Here is a 22,645-nt window from a genome sequence, read left to right on the forward strand (position 1 = left end):
GATGGTCTCCCATGGTGCAGAGTCTGACTGCAGGCCCATAGGGGCCAATACTGGGTCCAGCCTTGTTCAGCTTATTTATCAGTGATCTGGATGAAGGGACAGCATGTACTCCCAGCAAGTTTGTTGCTGATACAGGACTGGGAGAAGTGTCTGCTTTCTAGAAGCCTCTGGAGCTATTCAGCAAGAGCTGGACAGGCTGGAGAGTTGGGTGAAGAGGATCTTAATGAAGTTGCATGAAGGCAGGTGCAGGGTCCTGCACCTGTGGAAGAAAAACCCCCTAAACCAACACAGGGGGCTCAGCTGCTGGGAGGCTCAGTGCTGGGAGTTGTGGTGTACAAAAAGCTGTCCATGGGGCAGCAGTGCCATTATGGCCAAGGAGGTCAATGGTGTCCAGGAGAGCATGAGGAGGAACATTGCCAGCAAGTCAAGAGAGGTGATCCTGCTATATTTTGCCCTAGTGGGGCCTCATCTGAAGTGCTGTGTCCAGTTCTGGGACCAGTTCTCTATTGAATAAAGGCAAGAAAATACTGGAAAGAGTTTAGTGGAGGGTTGTGGAGGTGATACGGGCACTGGAGCATCTCTTATGAGGAGAGGCTGTTTATTCTGGAGAAGAGAAAATTAGTTTTATCAATGCATAGAAATATCTTAAGGGCAGGTGTCAAGAGGATGGTACCACGTTCTTTTCAGTGGTGCCCAGCAACAGAAAAGGGGCAACGGGTACAAGCTAAGACACAGGAAGTTCCATCTAAATATGATCCATCCATCCTTACTTTGAGGGTGTCAGAGCACTGGAACAGGCTGCAGAGAGAGGCTGTGGAGTCTTTCTCTGGGGATATGCACAGGTGAACCTGCTTTAGAAGGGGATTGAAGAGATGATCTGCAGAGGTCCCTTCCCACCCCAACCATTCTGTGATTTTGTGAGTCTATGACTTGCCTTGATAGTCAACTGTCTGACTAAAACTAGTCATGAGGGCACAGTATATGGCCAACTAAAACTGCTTGAATGTTTATGTACTTCAGGGGAAAAGACAGTTTTGAAGAATAAGCTTTTATTGGTTTGGCAGAATGATTTTATCGGAGCACCAGAGGAGAGGCAGAATAATAGGATGAGATGAAGTAATCTAACTGCTCTGAAATATCCCAGCTGCTACAATTTTGCATCTGATTATGTATTTCAAACTAGAAGATTTTATAGTTTCCTTTGAGGCAGTAACAATAACAGTTTATGGAAAGAGCCAGCACTTACCTTGTCTTTCTCTTACTCTGCAGATGCTTGGCACACTGAACTTACTGATCTGTGTAGGATTTGTGCTGTGGTCCATTTATTGAAGATGTGAAACAACATCAAGTCTGAGATTGGAATTACTGACAGACTGGAGGAAATTTTAGTCCTTGTGATGCACATGGACATGCTGAATTTTAAGTAACTCTAGCTTCTTCTCCCCTCCCCTCCCTTCCCCTCACTCAGCTATCTCAGGGTTCATAGAGATTTCAATGGTTTGTGTGCCTGTAAGTTTGGAACAGAAGTGACCAAAAATGGGGGACCAGCAATTGTATAAAACTAATCATACTGCCAACAACAATGAGAACTTGTACTACGAACAACACCAAATGAACTCCCTTCCATCTCTAAACCACAGCTATGGGACATCTGTTCTGGATGCTCCCCAGGCGTCCCCCCTCTCCCCTCCATTTCCCCAAGATTCAAGGGACAGTATAGCTTTGCCTGTAGGTTCAAAAAGTCTTGGGTCGATGGATACATCTAGACAAACCAGTTGGACACATTCTGGCTCAGGAAACCACGTCCCAGCGAGGAACAGTTTGAATAATCAAAGCGCAATGTGGAGCCCCCTCGGGCAGGGGGAGTCCCATGACGGATACCAATATTCTTACCCTCAACCCAGTGAAAACCGATCGCAAAAAATCACCAGTGGGGCCCTGCACAAATTGGACTCCTTTACACAAGTATTTGCTAACCAAAATCTGAGAATTCAAGTCAGCAACATGGCTCAGGTTCTGCACAGCGAGTCTTCGATGGTGGATAATTCAGGAGACAGTGCGCTCAGGCAGCTGCTGTCCCAGAAGCCGCCGGTTGAGCAACAGCCCAGTACAGTAACTTCCACCGTGCAGAGATACCAACCACTGCCGCAGCAAGCGCACCAGAATTTTGCAAGCACACAGCAAAAGCAACAAATGCAAGTCATGCAGCACCCACAGTTGTACTATGACTACCAGCAGCACTTATCACAGATGCAGATGCATTCTGCGTTCCAGCAGGGACAGGCGCACGTTCCGCAGATGCAGTCCCAGCAGCTGCTGCCGCAGCAGATGCAGCACCTGCAGCAGCCTCAGTACTACGCCCAGCCCCAGCAGGGACACCAGCGCCTCTCGATGCAGGAGATGCAGCAGCAGCAGCCAGCTCGGCAGCAGCGGCAGTGTCCCGTGCAGATCGCTCAGTATTACCAAACACAGCCTGTCATGCAGCAGTTGCAGCAGCAGCAGCAGCAGATGCAGCTGCCGCTTCCTCCGTATCACAGGGAACCCGACCCAAAGACTATGCATGAACCACACCAGTACTCTCAGGATCCCGGTCATCCTGTGCAGCTTATCCAGCTGGGAGCAGTGCCTCAGTATTGCTTCCAGGATCCCCACGAACAGTACAGGCACTTGTACCCCCAGAGCTTACTGCAGCAGCAAGATCAGCAGAAGCAATACCTGAGCGAGAGCAGAGTGCCGTCGCTGAACTCCCACCTTGGCCTCACTCCACCAGAGACCGCCGAGGATCCCGCGCGGCAGGACATCAACTCCCTAGGGAACGCCGTCCCTCATCGAACTCTTTTGGCACCCTCGGGAGTTCATCTGAACAGCAAAGGCTCTCAGCAAGACTCCCCCAGCACCACGTGGCCTCAGGTAGGTGGAATTGTAGATCCATGCCCAGCCAAATCTGTTTGCAGAGGAGTAGCAGAGTGTGGAAACGAGGCGGTTTCGGCAGAAGGTTAGGATGTGAGCTGTGGGCATCTCTGTGATGGGGAACTGTTGGGAAACTTCATTACCAGACTTTTGTCTGCAGCTCTGGGTTGGCTTTAGGCCAGGCTGGCAGCAGCACAGAATTGTTGCTTTCCTTGTGAGAGGCTTTGGGAAGTTCTGCCCAAAGCAGAGGCTCCAAACAGCAGGTGAGAGAAGAAAACTTGAACCAGTAGTGCTCACAGAGGCAGATTTGATGTCTGGCTCTCAACTCAGAGGCTTTTAATACTAGTAAAATTGTATGCAAAATGCAGACTTAATGCTGTGAGCACCTTCATTTACACAGTATTACCTGAAAATTTATTTTGTCAACTTTTTCCCCTCTTTTCCGTTCTCCTGTTTTGATAGCAGGTGCAACTGTCAGATGGCAGACTGCAGCCACTGTCCCCAGAACAAAGGTATTTTTAAAAGATTATTTTTGTCTTTCTAATTAAATATGAGAAATGCAAAGGAGATCTGCATTTAGGGGGAAAAGCACACAGTCTGGATGTGTAATAATTGTTGCTCTTCTAGAGACACCTTTAGTTTTGTGCTTTGTGATTTTAAGTTTGTATGATTTTTGGCATCCCCTCCCCAAAGCAATAGACCCAAATAAATGCTTTTTAATTTAATAAAAATAATATATACATATATATTAAAAAGGGGAAGGGAACCAAAGAAAAACCAAAAGCAGGGGAGCTCCAGTGTTGCATTTATAAGAAAAGGGATGCTTTGTGGTCTGAATTGCTATCTTTGGCAGCAGAGATCTTCTGTTTGCTTCTTAAGATCTCACCTCTGAAGGGCCAAGGTGTCCATCAGAGTGGTTGCCTACCATAAATTAGAAGCATTGTGTCCACGTACTTGTTAATTGCTGTCACCAGTGGGGAAATGCAGGTCGGTCATGCTAGATCTCATGGGTCTCAGATTTTTTATATTGATGAGCATGTCCTGCTCAAAACTTCCCTTTTCCCCATCTTGGGAGCAGCTGATTTAGGTTATTGGCCATGTGTTCCACTGCAGTCACTATGTACTTACTTGTGACTTCATTACCATCTAGCTGTAAAATTTTATTAACTTCCTTGATTAAAAAAGCTCCCTCTGCAACAAAGGGAACATGCTAAACTAATGCTTTTTCTTCTGTTTCATGCTTTAAAAAAATGAAAATAAAAATAGTGGCCAGAACAGAGAAACACTTCTTGAGAGAGCTGATGCGAAGAACAAGCTAATGTGTTCAATATGCTTGAAGGAATTTAAGAGTTTGCCTGCTCTAAATGGTCACATGAGATCCCATGGAGGAGTAAGAGCATCTCCTAACTTCAAACAGGTAGCAATCCATATGACTTCATTATTTGGCACAGTCCTTTTGTGTTGATGTTTGCTTGCTTTGCCATGCTTTGCTTTGCTGTCAAAACTTGTTCTTCTCAGCACTGTTTTGTTATGTCGTTCCCCATGGAAGTAGAAATGCACATAATTGTGTTAGTTTGTAGGCCAGAAGTCCTGATTTGAAGACAGAGGCAGTGGTGGAGGACAGATCAGTGTTTGTCCTTCTCTGTTTCTCTGCACATTACAGAACACCCTACCAAGTCTTGTCTAATTTTTCTCCTCCTCATGTTTGTTTATTATATTGGAAATACCAGGAACATCAAGTCTTCCTTATTTTCATTTGAACTACTTGGATGACTAAGGAATATTTATTGGAAGCCTTCCCAGGCTTTAACTGGAGGAGCAGAATTGTTGAATCTTTGACAGCTTTCTTCCAAAGTGTTTTAGTTGTATAGGTATCAACAAATACCAAACCAAAAATGTGTTTGAGTTGTTCTGCATAAAAATAACTTGCCCTGTCAGTCAGTCTTTATCCTGATATTTTAGAAATTCTGCCCTAACAGGGAATACCATAGAAAGGCAAAGAGCTACCAGAGTTCCACAGATTGTGTTTTTGTTTTTAGCTGGGTGATGGAGAATTCTGTGTTAGTAGTGATAAAAAGAGACATGTTTGTCTCCCCTCCTGCAAGTACAGATGCTTCAGGTGATGATTTGTCACCAAGACTGAATCCTGTGTAGGAATCCCAAGCAGCCAGCTTCATTTGAGGCAAAGAGAGTCCCAAGAAGGAACACTGTCGTGTGTTTTGTAACCCTGGCCACTTCTTTTCAGCCACGGTGCCCACGTTGCGTGGCGCATCGGTCCAGAAGCAGCGCTCCCTCCCTCCCTGGGGCTGAAAGCCTTTAATTGTCTGTGCAGGATGAAGGAGAGAAACCACCCCAGCAGCCGCTGTGTAAGGAGGTGGATGGCCTCGCGCCCATCGTCATGCCAGTGTCTGTCCCTGTCAAGCTTCTGTCACCTGAGCCCAGCACGCAGCCCTCTGCCAGCGCTGCCACAGTCACAGACAAGCCTGCCAGCTCTGTGTCAGATGACGAGATGCCCGTTCTCGTGAAGATGACTTACTCTCCACCGTGCAGTCCAAAAGTGGCCAACCCCTGCTCATCCTCTGTGAGTGCTGTGTTTCTTGCCACTAACTGTCCTGTGCTTGTTAAATCCCTTTGCTTGTAGTGCTGCTACTTTCTAAAACATCTGTACTTTGGAATATTTTCTGGAATCTTTGTTTCCTAATAAATAAAAAAAAAAGTCCTGTAGCATCAGAGCATTTCTTCCTCAATCGTTTGAAAATATTCACTTTCCTTTGCTGAGGAATCAAGATCTCAGTTGAAAACAAATAATTTGAAATTGGAATATGGTATTCTTTCATCCCACTAGAACAAAGGGATTTACTATCTTTTTACTGGTTTTGTTTTTTTCCTTTTCAGGCTGCTTCATTGTTTCGTTATTGCTTAAAATCGGCAGTTTTATTTCTTCCTGTTTTCTGAAGTCAGATATATGTGCTTCTCATTTCAGCCAAAGAGAGTGCAGTGCTTAGGCTGTGTGCTCTAATCAACATGAAGCTCAGAGTTTTGCAGTGAAGTAAATTTTTCCCTTTCTCCCTCTATGCATCATCTCTTAAGGGTTAATCACTGGGATTTCTGATACAGGAAAAACAGCTCTGCTTAGTGCTTTTATTTCACTTACAAAACTGAAATGGTCAGGCAGCACGAGGAATTGATGGGTGCCTGAATGAGATGTGAGAATGCTCATTATTATTTTCCTGAAGGAGTCCTGGAGCAAGCAATATTTATTTCGTGTTCCGGTGTAGAAATGGATTCTGCTCATTCCTTCAAATCCATTTTGGCAGACTACACCATGATAAGGGATTACTGGGGAGTATAAGTACTGTATGGTATTATCTGTACAATGCAGGGAAACATCCTCGTGATATTTTTGATTTTCCTTCTTCATGTGAGGCTGATGGGCAAATGAGGAGTCAGCATTATACCAGCATGGGTGACTCCTTAAAGTATTCACTCCTGACTTCATTCAGACCTACCCACTAATTTTAAATATATATACTTGTATATATAAAACCTTTCCTCTCTTCCTTTAAGACAGAAGTTTTACATATAATCTTCCACTTTACTGTGAAAGTCATCATTTCACAATACTTAGTAACTCAGCAATAGCATTTTTCATTTCTATTTCTAGTTCCTCTAAAGAATAGGGACAGTCTTTTCTGAATCCTCAAGCTCTGAGTGGGAGATCTTCTCTAGAGACACCAGAGTAGGTGGCTTGGGCTTGTGTATTTCTGCAATGTATATAAAGTGACTGTGATTAAATCTGCCAGTGTTTGGAGAAATGCACATTCATTCCCTCAAAATTATGCTTGTGGTCTTTGTTACTGCCCAAGCAAACCAAACTCATTCAGTTCCCTCTCTGGACTGTATCTTTTATATAAGCAGTAGCACTGGAAACATTAAGAGATCAAAAGATCCACAGTTTCCTCCTCTTCTGTAAAGAGGTTGTGCCATTGAAGAGGGATTGTTTTTAATACCAAAGAACTGAAGCTATGTTGCATTTATTTATACTGTTCTTTGAGCTGTCCAGAAAAGCTCCCACAAAACTCATGGAATCAGTAAAATGAAACAGCAAAAAGGAACTAAACATTCAATGAGGCTACAGGATGGTGAGCTGAGCCTAGCAGTAAAGTGAGGTTCATCAGGATCTGTCTAGAGGGGATCTATCAAGGTGCAGCAGCAGGGCCCAGAAATACACATTCTGTCTTGGATAATGGCAACCAGTTACTAGAACTTCAGAAAAGTAGGGTGGTTCTTCAGGGGTGGTTCTGCACTGAGAGCCCATGGACACCACTATCTCCTTTACTGTTCAATGGGACCTTTTTTGGAAGCAGTGTTGGCATAGGTATGCTCTAGGTGAAGCAGTGTAGGAAATGGAGATGTTTGGGATTTCCAAGATGTTGCATTGGTTTGCTTTACACTTGTGAGAAAGAAATTCCAGCTCTTTCACACTTGGAGAGGAGAACAAAATGAGACCTTAATCAAAGACTTGGATCTGGCCTTCTGGGTCTCTTTTTTAGGTTTTGGGTTGTTTGGAATGTTTTTCCTTGAATTTAGGGGTTTTTCCCCTTTCTCCTTTATGAACACTAAATGTTCACCATCTTGATGGACTTTATCTGCCATTACAGTTAACTTTGACTGTTCTGAATGTCCATTATCAAAAAAATCCTCTGCAAAGCTGCATTTTTTTCCCTGCAGAAGCAAACCTCTTCCAAAACTAAATTTTTTTACAGAGAAAAAATGTCAACAGCTGTTGGAGAGGATGCAGCCATGATCTAACAAAGAGGACAAGACCTCTGTAATCAAAAACATTTCCTCAAGCTGGAACTTATTAACATAAGGGATAAAGGGTGACAGTGGTAATGCTTGTTTAACATGATTTTTATTGGGTGGATGTGATTCTCAAGAACCACCCATGGTGTAAAGATGTATGTTGTCTAAACATACATTGTAGTAATTTGCTTTATGTATTAGTAAAATTTACCAGATGATGCAGCCATTCTGGAGTAACACTGTCAAAATTTTCTTCTGCTTCCCAAATTTATTCTAAAGATGGCCTACAGCCTAAGTACCTAAAATCATGTGTTCATCTACCAGCTTCTGTGTTTTCGTAAAGCACAACCTGGGGCCTTGTTCTTCCTACCTTATCCCCACTCCCCCAAGAAATCCAGATTCCAGGTTTGCATAAATTCTGTGCCTTCTGCTTCTGTATACTGTAGGGATTTGTTATTGAATTATTTTTAACATTCAAATTCTAGAAGTCTGGGCATGTTAACAGTCTGTGAATTTTCCAAGTGGTCATCTACTACCCTTTTTTCTCCAAGGAAAGAGGAGAGAGTTAAGTTCAAGATTTATAGCAGCTGGACTGTAATCAAGCTGATGGGAATGCAGTGATAAGAGGCAAAGAATTTGAATTTATTACATTTTTCTTCCTTTCCTACTGCTGAGTACTGCAGTAATTTCACTGAGCTCGTGTGTCCTTCCTGGTCTCACAAAATAAATGCATTAGAAAACCTCTTATATAAAGTTTCTAATAAACTGTGACTGGGTAATGAAGTGCCTATTTTTCAGTGAAAATAGAAGTGCCTAAAGTCTCTGGGTAACGATGAAGAAGGGTGTGGGAGACTCATGGTCTGGGGAGCAGTTCCCAGAAGCTGACAGCAGCCTCTCCATGTCTGTCTCTATGGCTCAGCCCTACCTTCATCCAGAGGGCTTGCTGCTGGAGGTAAAGGATAATTTGTCCCGTTTTTTCTCACTCCCCTGAGGTTTCTGTGTAGTGCCAGATACTGCAGTGGCCAGGGTTATTGTAGTGGTACCTGAATAACAGCCTGGTGACAACAGCTTTTCTGTGGCCATTGCCCAAAGCTGTAGAGAATTGTGTGCAAACCACATTTAAGCATGCCTGAATGATGCCATCCTCTGTGTTTTCACTTAGGAAACTAGCAAAAAACCTCATCCAAGCGCTGTAAAATTGGAAGAAAACTTCAAGCCGTTGCAGGACAAGAAGAAGTACCGGCACAGACCCGAACCCCTCTTCATCCCTCCTCCTTCCTTCAACCTCAGCGTGCCGCACTCGGGCGCCACTCTGTACCAGAGCCAGCTGCGCTCCCCGCGCGTGCTGGGCGATCACCTGCTGGAGCGGCCGCACGAGCTGCCGCCCTACACTCCGCCGCCCATGCTGAGCCCCGTCCGGCAGGGCTCGGGGCTCTTCAGCAGCGTCCTCACCTCGTCCCACAGCGCGGCGCACGCCCAGCTGCCGCTCACGCCGCTCACTCCCACCCCACGCGTGCTCCTGTGTCGCTCCAGTAAGTATGGCGTGGGCACAGCAGCACTCCTGTCTCCCCGTGCCCCCACACTGATGGGGTTTGTGTGTGCTCACATGCTGCCCCGCAGGGAAAGTCCATTGTAGGGGCAGTTTTCCTGGGGTTTTGCGAAGTTAAGGCATAAAGGGAATAGAGGAGCCTAATGTGCCAGTAAGGCTGTGATCATTCCTCAAGAAAGGACCACTTTGCCTCTCATGGCATCTGGGCCTTCTGAAGTGGAAGAAAAAGACCCAGTTTGAGACATGGTACTCAGTAATCACTCTGCTAGTTCAAACATTTCTATTACCTATAAAAATTCAGATTGTTTCTAAATACCAATAAAGGGTGGGTTTTGCCTCATAGACTGGAGTAATGCTGGTGTTAGTAGGAATGTGGCAGTGCAGCCTGGGAGGGTCACCAGCAGCAAAACAGCAATACTCAAATTCCAATTTCTGTTTCAGATAGTATTGATGGAAGTGTCATTCCAGTGACGCCTGGGCCTGGAGAACAGACTGTTGAACCGTAAGAAAAACAATACTTTTTGTCACCATTTTTATAGATTAGCTCCAACCTCAAGCACATGGCCTGAAGTGTTTTGAAATACTTCAGGAAGTATCCAACTGCCTGAAATCATGTTGGGCTGGATGCATTTAATGTTTCTGTGGATGGTGGCTAAGGACATTTGGAGCAAAGTGGCTGTGGAAGATGAAGGTGTCATGGCTCAAAGTTAGTGATGGCTGGGAAGAGTGCTATGAGGAAAACTTGCCAATCCAGTACTCTTGCTTTTGTGTATATATATATATGTATATGAGTGGAACTTTGGAGTGGTGGTGTTACCTGGCAGGTTCCCCAGGGCAAAGTGCAAACAGGGTTGTCCCTCAGCAGTAATGGCTCTTTTTGCTCTCTGCTGAAGAGTACCATTCTCTGTGGAACAGAAATTTGCTTTTTCTGATGTCTAGCCTCTTTGCTAGTCATGCATATAAACTAGCTTGGGTTGTCCCTAAGGTATGATGTCTCAGTATGGCTTAAATTGCATATTTAAATTTTTGTTTTTCCCCAAGAGATCAGTTCTCTCTAGTATTCAAAATACTTATCCCACTGGGAGTAAAGCATTGCATAAAGCAATCTGACACAATTTCCTGCCACTTCAGTGCAATAAAATTTTTGTTGGAAATAAAGTGAACACTAATCTGACTTTTATTTTTTCTACACATGTATTTGAATACTTACTTATTTATTCTTCTTTATAGGCGAATCAATATTGGGTCCAGGTTCCAGGCTGACATTCCTGAGCTACAGGACAGATTGCTAATGGAGAAAGATGTGCACAATGCTACTTTGGTTTGGAAACCATGGCCAGAACTGGAGAACAAAGTCTTCCAACAAAGAGGTACAATGACTTGCCATTTTGGAATTTCCTACATCAGCCTGTGCCTGTTGAAGAAACACACATTGATTTCTCGTGTCTGTACTGAACAAAACGTTCAAGAGAGTATTAATTGCTGAGAGTGCAGAGCAAGAGACTAGAACTACATGGTATAGATTCAGTGCAACAGCATTATGTAGTGGCATTTAAAGGGAAGTCTGTTTGAACTGTTTTCTGGCAGCCAAGGGAGAAAGGTCATCACTGGGAGGTTGGGTACTGAACTGCCTGGTAAATGCAGAGGTCACAGCTCAGAGGCAGCTGATGGATCCTGGGCCTGTCCTGTGACCATAGTTGAAAGGAAAAGTGACAGGCTTGGTGGGTTCTACCAGTCCTGAACACAATTTTTTCCTGCTTCTAACATGGTTTCTGTTTCTCCACTCTGGCTGGAGCCTTCTTGGCACAGCAACATCACTGGTATGTGCAAGTCATTGCCTCACTGGCAGATCTCTGGCTCTGGAGTAGCCTGCCCCATGCCAAGGATGTGCTCCCTTACATCCTCTTCTCAGTGATCCTAAAACAAGGAATGAGATGCTGAGGAGAAAATGAGTGAAAGAATCTGCTGGCCTGAACTATGTAGTCTTTGAGGGGCATTATAGAATCCTTGGCTCCAGATGTTTGACTGACAGGCTACTGTATTAGCAGTAAAATGTTGACTTGTTTCTGACAGTGGAAGACCTTTTAAATATGAGCTGTTCCAGTGTGTTACCTGGTGGAGGAACTAACTCAGAATACGCTTTGCACTCTCTCTTTGAAGCAAAAGGAGATATTATGGTAAGATAAAAAAGCTGAAAGGGGAGATATGATCCTCTTCTGCAGATAAATTAGCATGCTTTATTAAATGGATTTAGATATGGTTATATAAAAAAGATTTCTGATTGATTTGAAATGATGCTTTAAACATCCTGTAACATTTTTGGGGAATGACTTTTCCCTTTATTCTCTAATAAATTCAAATTTCAAAGCAGTGCCTCTCTGAAGGCTTACTGTATATTTCATATAGATAAGATTACTTAGTTTATAGCCTTGGGGCTTTGAATGTCTCCCAGTGCTTGCTCCAGCCCTGATATTTCACAGGCTTTATATTTGGTCACAGAGAGCTTAGTCCTCCTCTAGCCCTTATAAAAAAACCTTTTTTGGAGCAGCAATCACATCTACTTATTTGTTCAGAACTGTGAGGTAATTGCACACAGTTCTTATATAAATAATGCATTTCAAATATTTGCATTAGTTTAGTGATGGGAATGTTATTAACTAAGGCAAAACATCAGTTTTGCCCAGTGTTAGGGAAAGGCAAGGCCCCTTGCACCAGTTCCTGGAAAGCCAATATAAAACCAAATGCAACAAAACATGGGGCTGGAATGAGTCTCACTGGATTGGCTAATACAGTGAGTTTTAGCTTGTGTCCCAGTTTCTTTAGGCTCTGTTAGCTGTATCTGAGGGGTTTGAGAATGTCAGGATGTGGAATTTGCTTTACAGAGAGTCTGCATTTTCAGGGGAAAAATTTTAGGGATCCATAAATCTTCTGTTTTCCTAATCTGAAGGACGATTAGCTATACTTGCTGTCATTCTTGACAGATGTTGACCTACAGAGATATTCTAAAATATTTTATGGTATAAATATTAATGCTGTCAAACCAACCATTAAATATTAGTATTAATTAACATTATCAAGTCAAACACTATAAATGTATTTGTTTGTGGCAAGTAGAAAGGAGGGAAAGAGCTGGAAGTTGCAAAGTAAGAGTCACATTTGTGCTCATTAAGGCAGGACAGGTGCACATTAGGTCCTCTTCTGTGAGGTGCAGTGTTAATGGGCCTCTGAGTAATTTGATGTGATTTTATATGACAGAAAAAAGAGAGAAAATTAACTCATATCTTCATACCAAATAGGCTTCTAAATGCAGTTTTATGCCACAGCTGATTGCTTTTTCTAATTCTGTTTTTCCCTGCTTTTTCATTTAGGTTGCTCTTGAAAAGCTGCTGTTGAGAAAGCCAGTGAGATTGAAGTGTCATCCTTTGTCAAATTACCACTATGCTGGTAGGTTTCCTCGTGATCTTTCTATCAGTTACACAGTCCAAGCCTGGCATCCCAAGCTGGAGCATGGGATCATGTTGCACTCTCTGCTGCAGGGATGGCAGCATTTAATAGAGGTGATGTGGACAGTGCCAAGGGTACCCAGAGCCGTTTGTTGCAAGTTTAGCAGTTTTATACATGACTGACAATGTACAGAAGCTTTGCATCCGTGTTGCTGTGTAGGATTCTATGGATTTAAAACTGCCTCAGGCGATTTCTTTTCTCTTTTAAACTGAAATTTAACAATTTCATCTCCTTTTAAAACTGCTGCTATTTGTAATTTATAATTTAGTATCACTAATGTCTTAATTTTCTGGTACATAAACAATCTGCCGTCCTGCCTGCTTCTTCCGAGGCGATGGTGCACAATAAATGAATATGGAAATCATGAGCATCCTTCCAAAGAGGCAGGGCTGGGACTCTCACTAGGATTTCAGTGCTGCTTACAGAGCCTCTGTGTGGGGATCTAGCCAGAAAAGTCTGCATTGGTGACTTGTTTCATAAAACATAGCAAGAACTGCATTGTGGTGTGAAAGAGAGGTGAAATACAAACGTGGTGTTAAGCCATTGGACTTCAGTTGTGTCACCTGAGCAGAGATGGCAAATGTCTCTGCTCTGCAGCTCCCCATGCTATTGCTTAATGCTTTGTAGTGGCTAACAACTGCTGAGACACAGAATAGGGTTTTACATAAGGCATTTAGAACTTCATCTGCAGTTCAGGCTCAATAGGAAACAAGCCAAGAATCTTCTGGTGGTCAGTCAATCACAGTGTCCAAGGTCATGTACTCATTTCAGTTAACAGTCACTGTGCAAAGTGAGTGTAGAAGCAGTGTACTTCCTGGCTTCCAAGTAACAAGTCTTTGTGAAGCAACTCCTTAACCCCTTGGCCTGAGAACAAGAACAGAAGCGTGTTTGATGGTAGCTGATAATGACAGTGAATAAATACGAACATCAGGTTTTCAGTTTTGTCTGAGGGAGGTGCTTGGTGCCTTTGATAGCAGCTCTGTTGCAGTCAAAGGGTGGACATGAGAATGGAAGGAGAAGGAGGGCATCAGCCAGGAGCTTTGATCAGGGTCTCTTGCCTGAAGAGATGACACCAAATCATATGTGTGAGACAGTTCAAGGGCATGAGAGTAGGAAGATGAGGAGATATCCCATAACCTCCTCATCAGTAAACAATCAAATTAGTAGAGCAGATAAGAAATTTCTGCCTATGTGGCAGAGTAGGAACAGTCTTTACTAAAGCAACTTCACAGTAGTTTCACAAAGAATTCATTTGGATTCAGGGAGGAGCCAAGAGACTTTTTTTGTTTAATCTTTCGCATGAGATGATGCTAATCCTTGGTAACTAGCACTGAGACCTGTGGACACCTTTGAATCCCTGTTTCTTAGGCAGAACAGGAAGTTTGATTGTGCTTATCATAGCATGAAATAAAATCTCACCAGTCTGGATTTAACTGCCATAAAGTAACAAGACAAAGCACTACTTCTTAATGCTCTTGCATGCAACATGTGATTGCAGCTTGACAGTATTGCTTTAGCACTGTGCAGCAACTCTTGAATAACAGTTTATTCCTATGCCACTCAAGGCATAGGAGAATTTTTCACAGTCTAGTGCATGAATAACTTTAATATAACTTCACGTGGCATCAGTTTGGGATAACTTCATGTTTTCTGCTCCATCCTCAGATATCATGGCTCTCAGGCTTACCACATTTAAAGGTGGAATACATTGAAACAGAGCATGCAACTTACTCATGAAAATTAACTCATTACAGTACCACAAACAACCCAAACTCAGCATTGTCTTTGAATGAGAGTTCAGTCAAATAGCTCACCTTTGAAACTTGTTTGCTTCTGAAGGAAGCCACTTGTAAAACTTGAGGATTTTCTGTTGTGTGCCAGGACAGCTGGACATGCTGACCCAGGGCTCCTTGGAAGAACACCCTAATCTGTGTCCTAAGACTTTGCCATCTGTCAGGATGGTGTTTCAGGAAGAGAGAAGGGACCACATGCCTAATACAAGAAGGGCACTGTTGCAAACACTTGAATTGTTCTCCTTTGAACTGTGGAGTTTCCCTGTGGAGGTCTGAAGTTCTGCAGTGAGAACTGCAGGAGAGATAGTTTCTGACATGGGGCACTTCAGGCAGTCTGGAAACTTCTTGTATGTGCTGTGACAGGGTTGTGGGTCAGACCCAGCATTTGTTGTACGTAGTGGGTTTCAGCCACCACTCCACAGATCTCCCTGGGTGTACATGTAGCCCCCTTGAAACCCACAAATTGGGCCCAAAGTACACAAATAGAGTAGAAGATATTTCATATCAGTTCATCAGTGCACAGACTGTATAACAGGTAAAATAAAATGTAGACTAAATATCTAAATGTAAAGATCAGCTTTAAAATTTGATCTGTATTCTAAAGCCCCAAATTCTTTTTGCTGCATTGCAGATCTCTCTCTATGCACGTTGTCTATATCTCCCTCAAGCTAACAAGAGCAAAAGTGGTTTCCCAGCAACCAGAGTTAAAAACAGCTTTTCTTCTGTTTCTTTTCCTACACAGGATTTATTCTATTAATTAGGTTACTTCCAATTAACCCGCATAATCTTATAAGGGTCTCTGCTAATACCACAGCTATTGGGGAAAGTATGCAAGGCCCAAATATTCCATAGGTGTACAACAAAAGTAGTTCATAGAAGTGATTCTGTGTTATTATTTTTATTGTGTTGTCTTTTTTGGAGGGTGGGGTAGGAGCAGGAGATCAGAATGACTAGAAAAAAGGAAAATCTCTTCCGGTGTTGTCATGCTTTTTTAATTTATGTTTTAGCATAATAGAGTGGCCTCCTGGGCTGAATGGGTGCATTTACCCCTGCACAAAGGGAGGGTAAATGCAAATGACTGACAGCTTGTGTAAGAAGGAAGTGATGCTGGTTCAGGGTGGGAAAAGATGGAAAGGCAGTGTGTCAGCATAAAGATCTCTGGGTGATAACAGAATAAGTAAAACTTGTGGTTTGAAGCCAGTGCCTTTCTCTGATGCTTAAGAGAGCTTTAAGTGTGAATCTCTGTGGAAATAACTAATGAATGCTTCTATCCAGTACTGGAAGAGCCTACAGAAAACAGGTTGCAAAAAAGTTTTGTAGCTTTCAGCATATAAAGGAGTGATGAGATACCTGTTCTGAGCTTGTAAGCCTGGGAGCTGATGCTCAAAAACAAAACATTTGCAGTTAATAACATTGCTAATTTTTTTAGACAAAAGTAACTTTCAGAGTTTAATGCCATGTGTGGTGCCAAGACCCAAGTTAATTGAAATCAGTGCAGAGGAAAGCATTTCTATGGAGGGCAGCAACATTGACAGGAATATATTAGGTATCTCTTTTCATAAAACTTTAGATGTTTCAGAAATTCTAAGAGTGAAGTAGAATCTTCTCATAGTGTAAGTCACTTCAAAGGCATTACTTCTTGCATATCCTTGCTTTAATGTATATAATCCTGCCCACTCCTAACAAACAGAACACTGCTTTGATGCAGCAGAGCAATCCTGTGTTCCTTCTGTTGGCCTAATACTGAGAAAGCATAAATTCAGTTCAATTTAAATGTTGATTTCACATTTATATTCAGAAGTTTTATATACAGCTTCCATTAAATGATAAAAAACACTTAATGCATATTGCTACAGTCTCTACCTGCTTGTGACCTCTGCCACAGAGGATTTAAATGTCTTATCCCAAACTATTCTTATCCCAAGAGCTGCAAAAGGATCTTACAAAAGGAGAACAAAAGGATATATGAATTTCTGTGTCATCAAATGTAAAGTGGCATACATGGGAGTAAACAATTCAAGCCTTACATAGGAAATTATGAGCTCTGTGGTGGTACTTCTCAATTAGAATGAAAGTTTGGGATTGATTGTAATGCTAGTTCTAAGAAAGCATCAGCTCTATTTTACAACAGCTGAAAAAATAGTCAAGTGTTAAGAGGAAAGAAAACATGGTGATGCCGCTGTGAAAGTCTGGATTTTATGTGGAATTCTGTGTGCCTTTCTGGTCCTCTTTATCAGAATGTTTTAGTACTGGAAAAAGTTCGGAGGGAGACAGCAGTAATGATCAAAGGTTTGGGAGTGGTAGAAACTGCACACAATTCTGAATAGCATGGAGATGATGGTCAAGGTTGGGTTCACTTTCTCTTCCACTTGAAGAATGAAGGGTCATCCAGTGAAGCTACTGGGAGCTGGGAAACAAAGAAAGGGAGTTGGCTCTTCATGCAGAGAGTCCACTGATCTGTGAAACTCCTTGGCAAAGCATGTTTTGGGTACCAGAAGTTTAATTGATTAAAAGGAAGAGTGGCTCAGCACTTACAAGGGCAGTTACTAAATAAGCAAATTGCAACAGACTCAGGAAATCCCCTGTTCTCAACATGGTCAGAGGTTAGGAAAAATTAGGGAGAGGCATTGTATGCGCTTGCCCTGGTCTTACAGTTTCCTAGGGAACTGCCTGTCACCACTGCTGGAGACCAAATACTGTTAGATGGACTTCAGGTCTGAGTTTTGTATTTAGGTAGCAGCAATCACTCACGTGTGCTTACGACTTTGTGGTTCTTGTTTCCAAAACGGCATCAACATAAAGGTGGTGAGTTTCTGCCATTCATAATGATTTCACTTTCTTTTAAGGCTCTGACAAATGGACACATCAAGAAAGGAGACTGTTCAAAGAGGCACTATCCACCTACAGCAAAGATTTCATTTTTGTACAGAAAATGGTAAGGTTATTTCTATTCCGTCAATTGCTGGGATTTTTTTCCTTTTGCTCTATTCTGGTTCTCTTTATTTTGCCTACAGTGCCAGACCAGCTGATAGCAGGCATAGAGGCAGCAGTGGGTACAAGAACACAGATAGGAGTGGTATATTCATAAGGTGTACCTGTGCATTAGATACCAGTAAAAAACAGTTATAAATAAATAAAAGTTGTTCCTCTTGTTGTACATGTGAGAGTTTTCACACCTGGAATCCAAATCATGGTATTTTATGTGTGGGACAAGTCTGGTTTTCCATTATCGTCGTGGTGTTCTCTGGCAGTTTGTTACAAGGTACCAGAGTCACTGGCACTGAGCCTGGTGCCAGAAAGGGTTGAAACCTGTTAGTAAAGAGGAACATGTTTGGGCTTACATTTCATGTTCTGCCACAAAGCAGAAAAGACAAGGTTCTAAATCTCAGGGCACAATACCCTACTTGTTAGCTCAAATGTTGAAAAATACTTGGGTTTATGTGAATCAACTCTTGATTCCTAGATTTCTCAGTGATACTGTACAACTAAGCTACATGAGTGCATTCTGAGTAATTTTCTGTCTGGAGTTTAGAGAATCCCAGAAAAATCTACTGAAGTTGAAAAAGTCAACAAAAATTTGCCTGAAGATTTTGGTTTTTTTTAAATAATTATTCTACACGAGTATTCCTGTTGTACTCAAAATGCCTTGTTTGGTTTGTGGTTTTTGCCTTCATTTGAATGTGTGATGAATAAAGCCTACCTCTTTAAATATATTAAAATTGTGTTGAATGAAAACAAAAAATTAGGCCTGGACTATTTTTGCAATTCTTTATCTACAGGTTAAGTCCAAGACAGTTGCACAATGTGTGGAATACTACTATACCTGGAAGAAAATCTTGCGTTTGGGACGGAAACACAGAACGCGTTTAGAGAAGAAAAGAGATGAGTGCTTGGTAAGTCTAAAAGAAGATGAGAAAGTTTAACACTTGATAGTTTTTGTCCTGTTTTGAGGTGACATAGGTATCTTCCAAGGAATTACTCCATAACTCTAAATTATGTTCTGTATGAACATTTTGTGACCTCAGCTACGCCAAGATTTGTGTGGCTGGACTGCAACCAGATAAAAGTACATTATCTAACTGTAGTGCAGGGAAACCTGTAAATTATGCTTGTTGCCCATGTGTGCTCCTAAAGGCTGTTCTAACATTCCAGAACAGATACCACTTGGGATGCGTTCGTTTGTGGGTTAGGGTTTTTTCAGTTGTTTCTTTTGGGGTTTTGTTAAAGTAACTTGGCTACAAGTACAGCGTACATGGGCTTTCTGATGGCAGGAGGACAGCACTGAGCCTGGCATCTGTAGATCTTTAGAGCCACAGCTCCATAATACACATAGAGACTGTCTTGAGCACTGCAGAGAAGCTTTATGTGCTGTAGCTTATCCATTAAAGGCTGCTAGTTCCAGTGAGACCAGAAGTTAATTCAGGATGGGAAGAAATACTGATACTGGGAAGCACACTTGACTAAACAACATGCTGTTCCAGAACTGTGTATGCCCTACCATCCAGTGCTGTCCATATTTCTAGTGTTTCTATTGACCATATTTCTAGCATTCCTTAAATGCGCTGTCTATTTTAGACAAGTGGAGAAGAGGAAGTGTTAGAGGAAGATGAGGAGATTGAAGAAGACAGAAAGGAAGAAAGGGAAATGCAGAAGTCACCTGACCCACCAGCAATCTCTCTTGTTGGACCTATAGATCTGCCTGCCGTTCAGGGTCTTTCACTGTCCTCATCCTCCTTCATCTGTGAAATGCCAAACTGTGGCGCTGTACGTGTGTTTGATATCTTTAAAGGGAGAGGGTGGTGGTCGTGGTGTAAACTAGTGAATTGTGATTTTGACTGCTTTTAATTCCCACCCCACAAATTACAAGCAGTTTGATCTATACAGAAAACTGAATTCTGAGATGATGTACCAGTTAGAAATACTACATGGCAGCAGCTCCAATTTAGGTTACACAACTTTAATAACAGGATAGCTCACTGCTTTGTTTTATTGTGACTATCTTCAGCTATAGTGGGATATTGCTGAAAGCAAGCACCATTTGAGCAAGGAGATGGTGCATATTAGACGTGTACACTTGTTCTGTTGTCATATGCATTCAGCATCCTACTTTCTGCAGTTCCAGTGTTTCCTTGTGACTACTTGGGGTTTATTTTTGTGTGTGTGTGTTGTTTTTCTCCCCTTCCCCTGCACCCCTGTCCCTGCCAGGTGTTCAGTTCCCGCCAGGCGCTGAACGGGCACGCTCGCATTCACGGAGGTACGAACCAGGTGCCGAAGCCACGCTGCCTCGTTCCCGGCACCAAGCAGAAATCCGGTACGCAGAGCGGGTACTGCTCCATCAAGAGCTCACCTGCCCACAGCACAACGAGCGGCGAGACCGACCCAACCACCATCTTTCCTTGCAAGGAGTGTGGCAAGTAAGTGTGACTGTCTGCAGCATAGCACTGCCTTTGCCTGTTTAGATTCCAAATAGCAGTGCTGTGAACAAACTTAGTATTTTGCTCTGATTGCCTTGGAAGAAGTTTTCCCCCTAGATGATAAGTTTTCTTACCAAAACCGTGCATCTGCAAATCATGCATGACATTTTGGATACCCCCTGTAGTATTTACTCCTATTTTCCACTTACCTGCTAGAATTTCTACATCTGACATTCCAGCTTCCTGCTTCATCACAGACTTGGATGCGACTTTTTCTGTGTTTCTGTGCTTGAGTTTGTCCATCCTCACTTTTTCCCCTGTTGTGCAAGATGGTTGTGAAACTGATAGAGGAAAAAATAGGATGCGCATAGATACTGAAGCAGGTGTGGGAGCTACAAACTACCTCTGGCAAAATCAGACTAGGCCATTTTTGATATCATCAGGATGTATAAATCCGGTAATATGTCCCTGAAATTCGCACCATGGCATTGCAGGCTTCACTGACTTCTATTTCAGGACAAGGAAGCAAATGTACTGATAAGCTGTTGAGTCTTTTTTGGCTCATTTCATCAAAAGCAGTGCATTTTAATCTGATTTTTTTTTTTCCTTTAAAATTTAGGGTCTTTTTCAAAATCAAAAGCCGCAATGCCCATATGAAGACTCACAGACAACAAGAAGAACAGCAAAGGCAGAAGGCTCAGAAAGCTGCTGTGGCAGCAGAAATGGCAGCCACTATTGCAAGAACTACTGGGCCAGCTGGGCATAGTTTGATCCCTCTGGATCACATGAGTTTGGTTAAACACGTTGAAAATGTTGGTGACATTGATGATGATGTTGTTCCGGATCTGGGTGATGTCATGGAAGAGAATGAAGTCATGGATGCTGACCTCTTACTGGATGATGAAGATCCAGATCTACTGCAGGATGATGCTGAGTTGTAAATAAAGTTGTTTCATAGACAGCTACTGAGCACACCCTGAATGGATCAATCAGGAAACCTGGACTGCTTGTTTATTCCCACTGATTGTAAACTACCTGTTGAAAATTATAATTCTTTTATCCAGGTCTAGAAAAAAAAAAAAAAATCTGCTTTTTTCCTTTTTTTTTTTTTATTATTAATTTGTGTCTTGGGGGAAGAAATAAATAATTGGTACAAATATTCTTATAAGGTGTTTTTATCTGAGCTCTTTTTGCTGATAATTTCCAAGGCCACTAATTACAGAAGTTCATGGTTCTGCTATCAGTTCCTACCAGATGGTTCTGGTAGAATCTTTAGTCTTTAACTCTTCCAAGTTTCATTTTACCCCAATTACAAGAATAAATTTCACACACTTCTGATGAAACTTTTTTTTTTTTTTGCCTATATTGGATCATTTCCAGTATCTTCTAGAGAGTAAATGTCATCTCTCTTAAAGATATGATTACAAGATTTATCTTTGTGCTGCCATTTTAAGCGAGATGGGGGGGAAAAAATCTGGTTTAACTGTGAAAGAGTTAGTAATATCACAGTTCATTTTCAGTTCTGTCTTGGTTACACAGGACATTTTAGACCTTCCATTTTAGCAAGGTTGATTTTAAAATGACATAATTTCAAGGACTGAAGAAGGAAAATGATTGTTCTGTAGTTCACGTCCCAGGGAACACTGAATCAGGAACACTGCCTTGGCAATCAGATTGCACTGGAAATATTGTCCCGTGACAATAAATCACACTGTGGAATAGCCATTTCGGTGGTTTTGGGGGAGTGTGTGCTTGAGCAATGCTTACTCTCTCACCAGGAAAACACAGGGAAGCATTCTTGCCATTGGAAAAGAGACTGATACGCTTTCAGCACCTAGGTATAATGTGCTCTTCTTGTGCCATTTTCGGTCCTCCTCGTTGCATCAAATTCAGCTGTTCTTTATTTATTATAAACATGCTGCAAAGGTGAGTTGATGTTGCTGTTTAATGACCATTTCCCCTCCCTTAGGTTCAGATCTACATGCTGGACACCTGACACAGTTTATATAAATTTAGATTCTGTTCTATGATTAAACAGATTACTGAAAGAATTGTATATTGCAGAATAAAACAATTAAGGAAGAAATGGAGTTAGGTTGAGCGGACCTTTACAGAATGCTGATTGCAGAGTTCTCACAGGCAGCAGCACTAATTTTCTTGTGAATTTTGCACAGTAGAGGAGTATTGTTAACTTTATGAAATATTTTATAAGACTTATTTAAGATCTTCCAGGCTTTAGGTTTGTTTGGGTTTTTTTTTTAATGGGGTGGGTTATATTTTATTGGGTTCTTTCTGCCATATTCCTAATATCTTCACCAGAACCTGAGGGATGGTGAGTCTTATTTTCTACTTGTTATCCTTGTTTAACTATGCAAAATGAGGGTAAATCGAAGCACTTTTATAGGAGTTACCGGACACACAAGTTCAGAATCTGTGGGACCCACTGACAGAGAGAGGTGCCTTCTCTGTCAAAGCCAAATATGTGATGCCAAATGACCTCAAGTTTCTGCTTAAGGTCAAATGTTCTGATACTAAAGAACAACCTTCAGGAGAATGGAAATAACTTCTCCGTTTACGGTTAGTGAAGTTGCTGTGTACGAGGTTGTGTTGGGGGGTTTTCCAGAGGTTTTTGCAGTAGGGTTTGACCAGCAGGTGGAATTTCACTCCTG

General features: G+C 42.2%; 1 protein-coding gene across 8 annotated transcripts in view; it reads left to right on the top strand.

The window, feature by feature from the left end:
* The window catches only part of TRERF1 (transcriptional regulating factor 1), a 95,454-nt gene extending 74,316 nt beyond the window's left edge, over positions 1-21,138 (top strand). For 4 of the 8 annotated variants that reach the window (XM_056487320.1, XM_056487321.1, XM_056487324.1 and 1 more), the window contains exons 4-17: positions 1,270-2,910; positions 3,373-3,422; positions 4,177-4,327; positions 5,243-5,491; positions 8,879-9,248; positions 9,707-9,767; positions 10,496-10,635; positions 11,339-11,442; positions 12,634-12,709; positions 17,409-17,497; positions 18,342-18,455; positions 19,138-19,326; positions 19,768-19,976; positions 20,596-21,138. In XM_056487320.1, the coding sequence (XP_056343295.1) occupies positions 1,537-2,910; positions 3,373-3,422; positions 4,177-4,327; positions 5,243-5,491; positions 8,879-9,248; positions 9,707-9,767; positions 10,496-10,635; positions 11,339-11,442; positions 12,634-12,709; positions 17,409-17,497; positions 18,342-18,455; positions 19,138-19,326; positions 19,768-19,976; positions 20,596-20,917 (3,498 nt within the window). In that variant the 5' untranslated portion in view covers positions 1,270-1,536 and the 3' untranslated portion in view covers positions 20,918-21,138. The remainder of the gene's footprint in view (positions 1-1,269; positions 2,911-3,372; positions 3,423-4,176; positions 4,328-5,242; positions 5,492-8,878; positions 9,249-9,706; positions 9,768-10,495; positions 10,636-11,338; positions 11,443-12,633; positions 12,710-17,408; positions 17,498-18,341; positions 18,456-19,137; positions 19,327-19,767; positions 19,977-20,595) is intronic. The other 4 variants (XM_056487325.1, XM_056487326.1, XM_056487328.1 and 1 more) reach the window with 4 other exon arrangements.
* The last annotated feature ends 1,507 nt before the right edge of the window (positions 21,139-22,645 follow it).

This window comes from Oenanthe melanoleuca, chromosome 3 (genome assembly GCF_029582105.1).
Source record: "Oenanthe melanoleuca isolate GR-GAL-2019-014 chromosome 3, OMel1.0, whole genome shotgun sequence".
Taxonomy (NCBI): Eukaryota; Metazoa; Chordata; class Aves; order Passeriformes; family Muscicapidae; genus Oenanthe; species Oenanthe melanoleuca.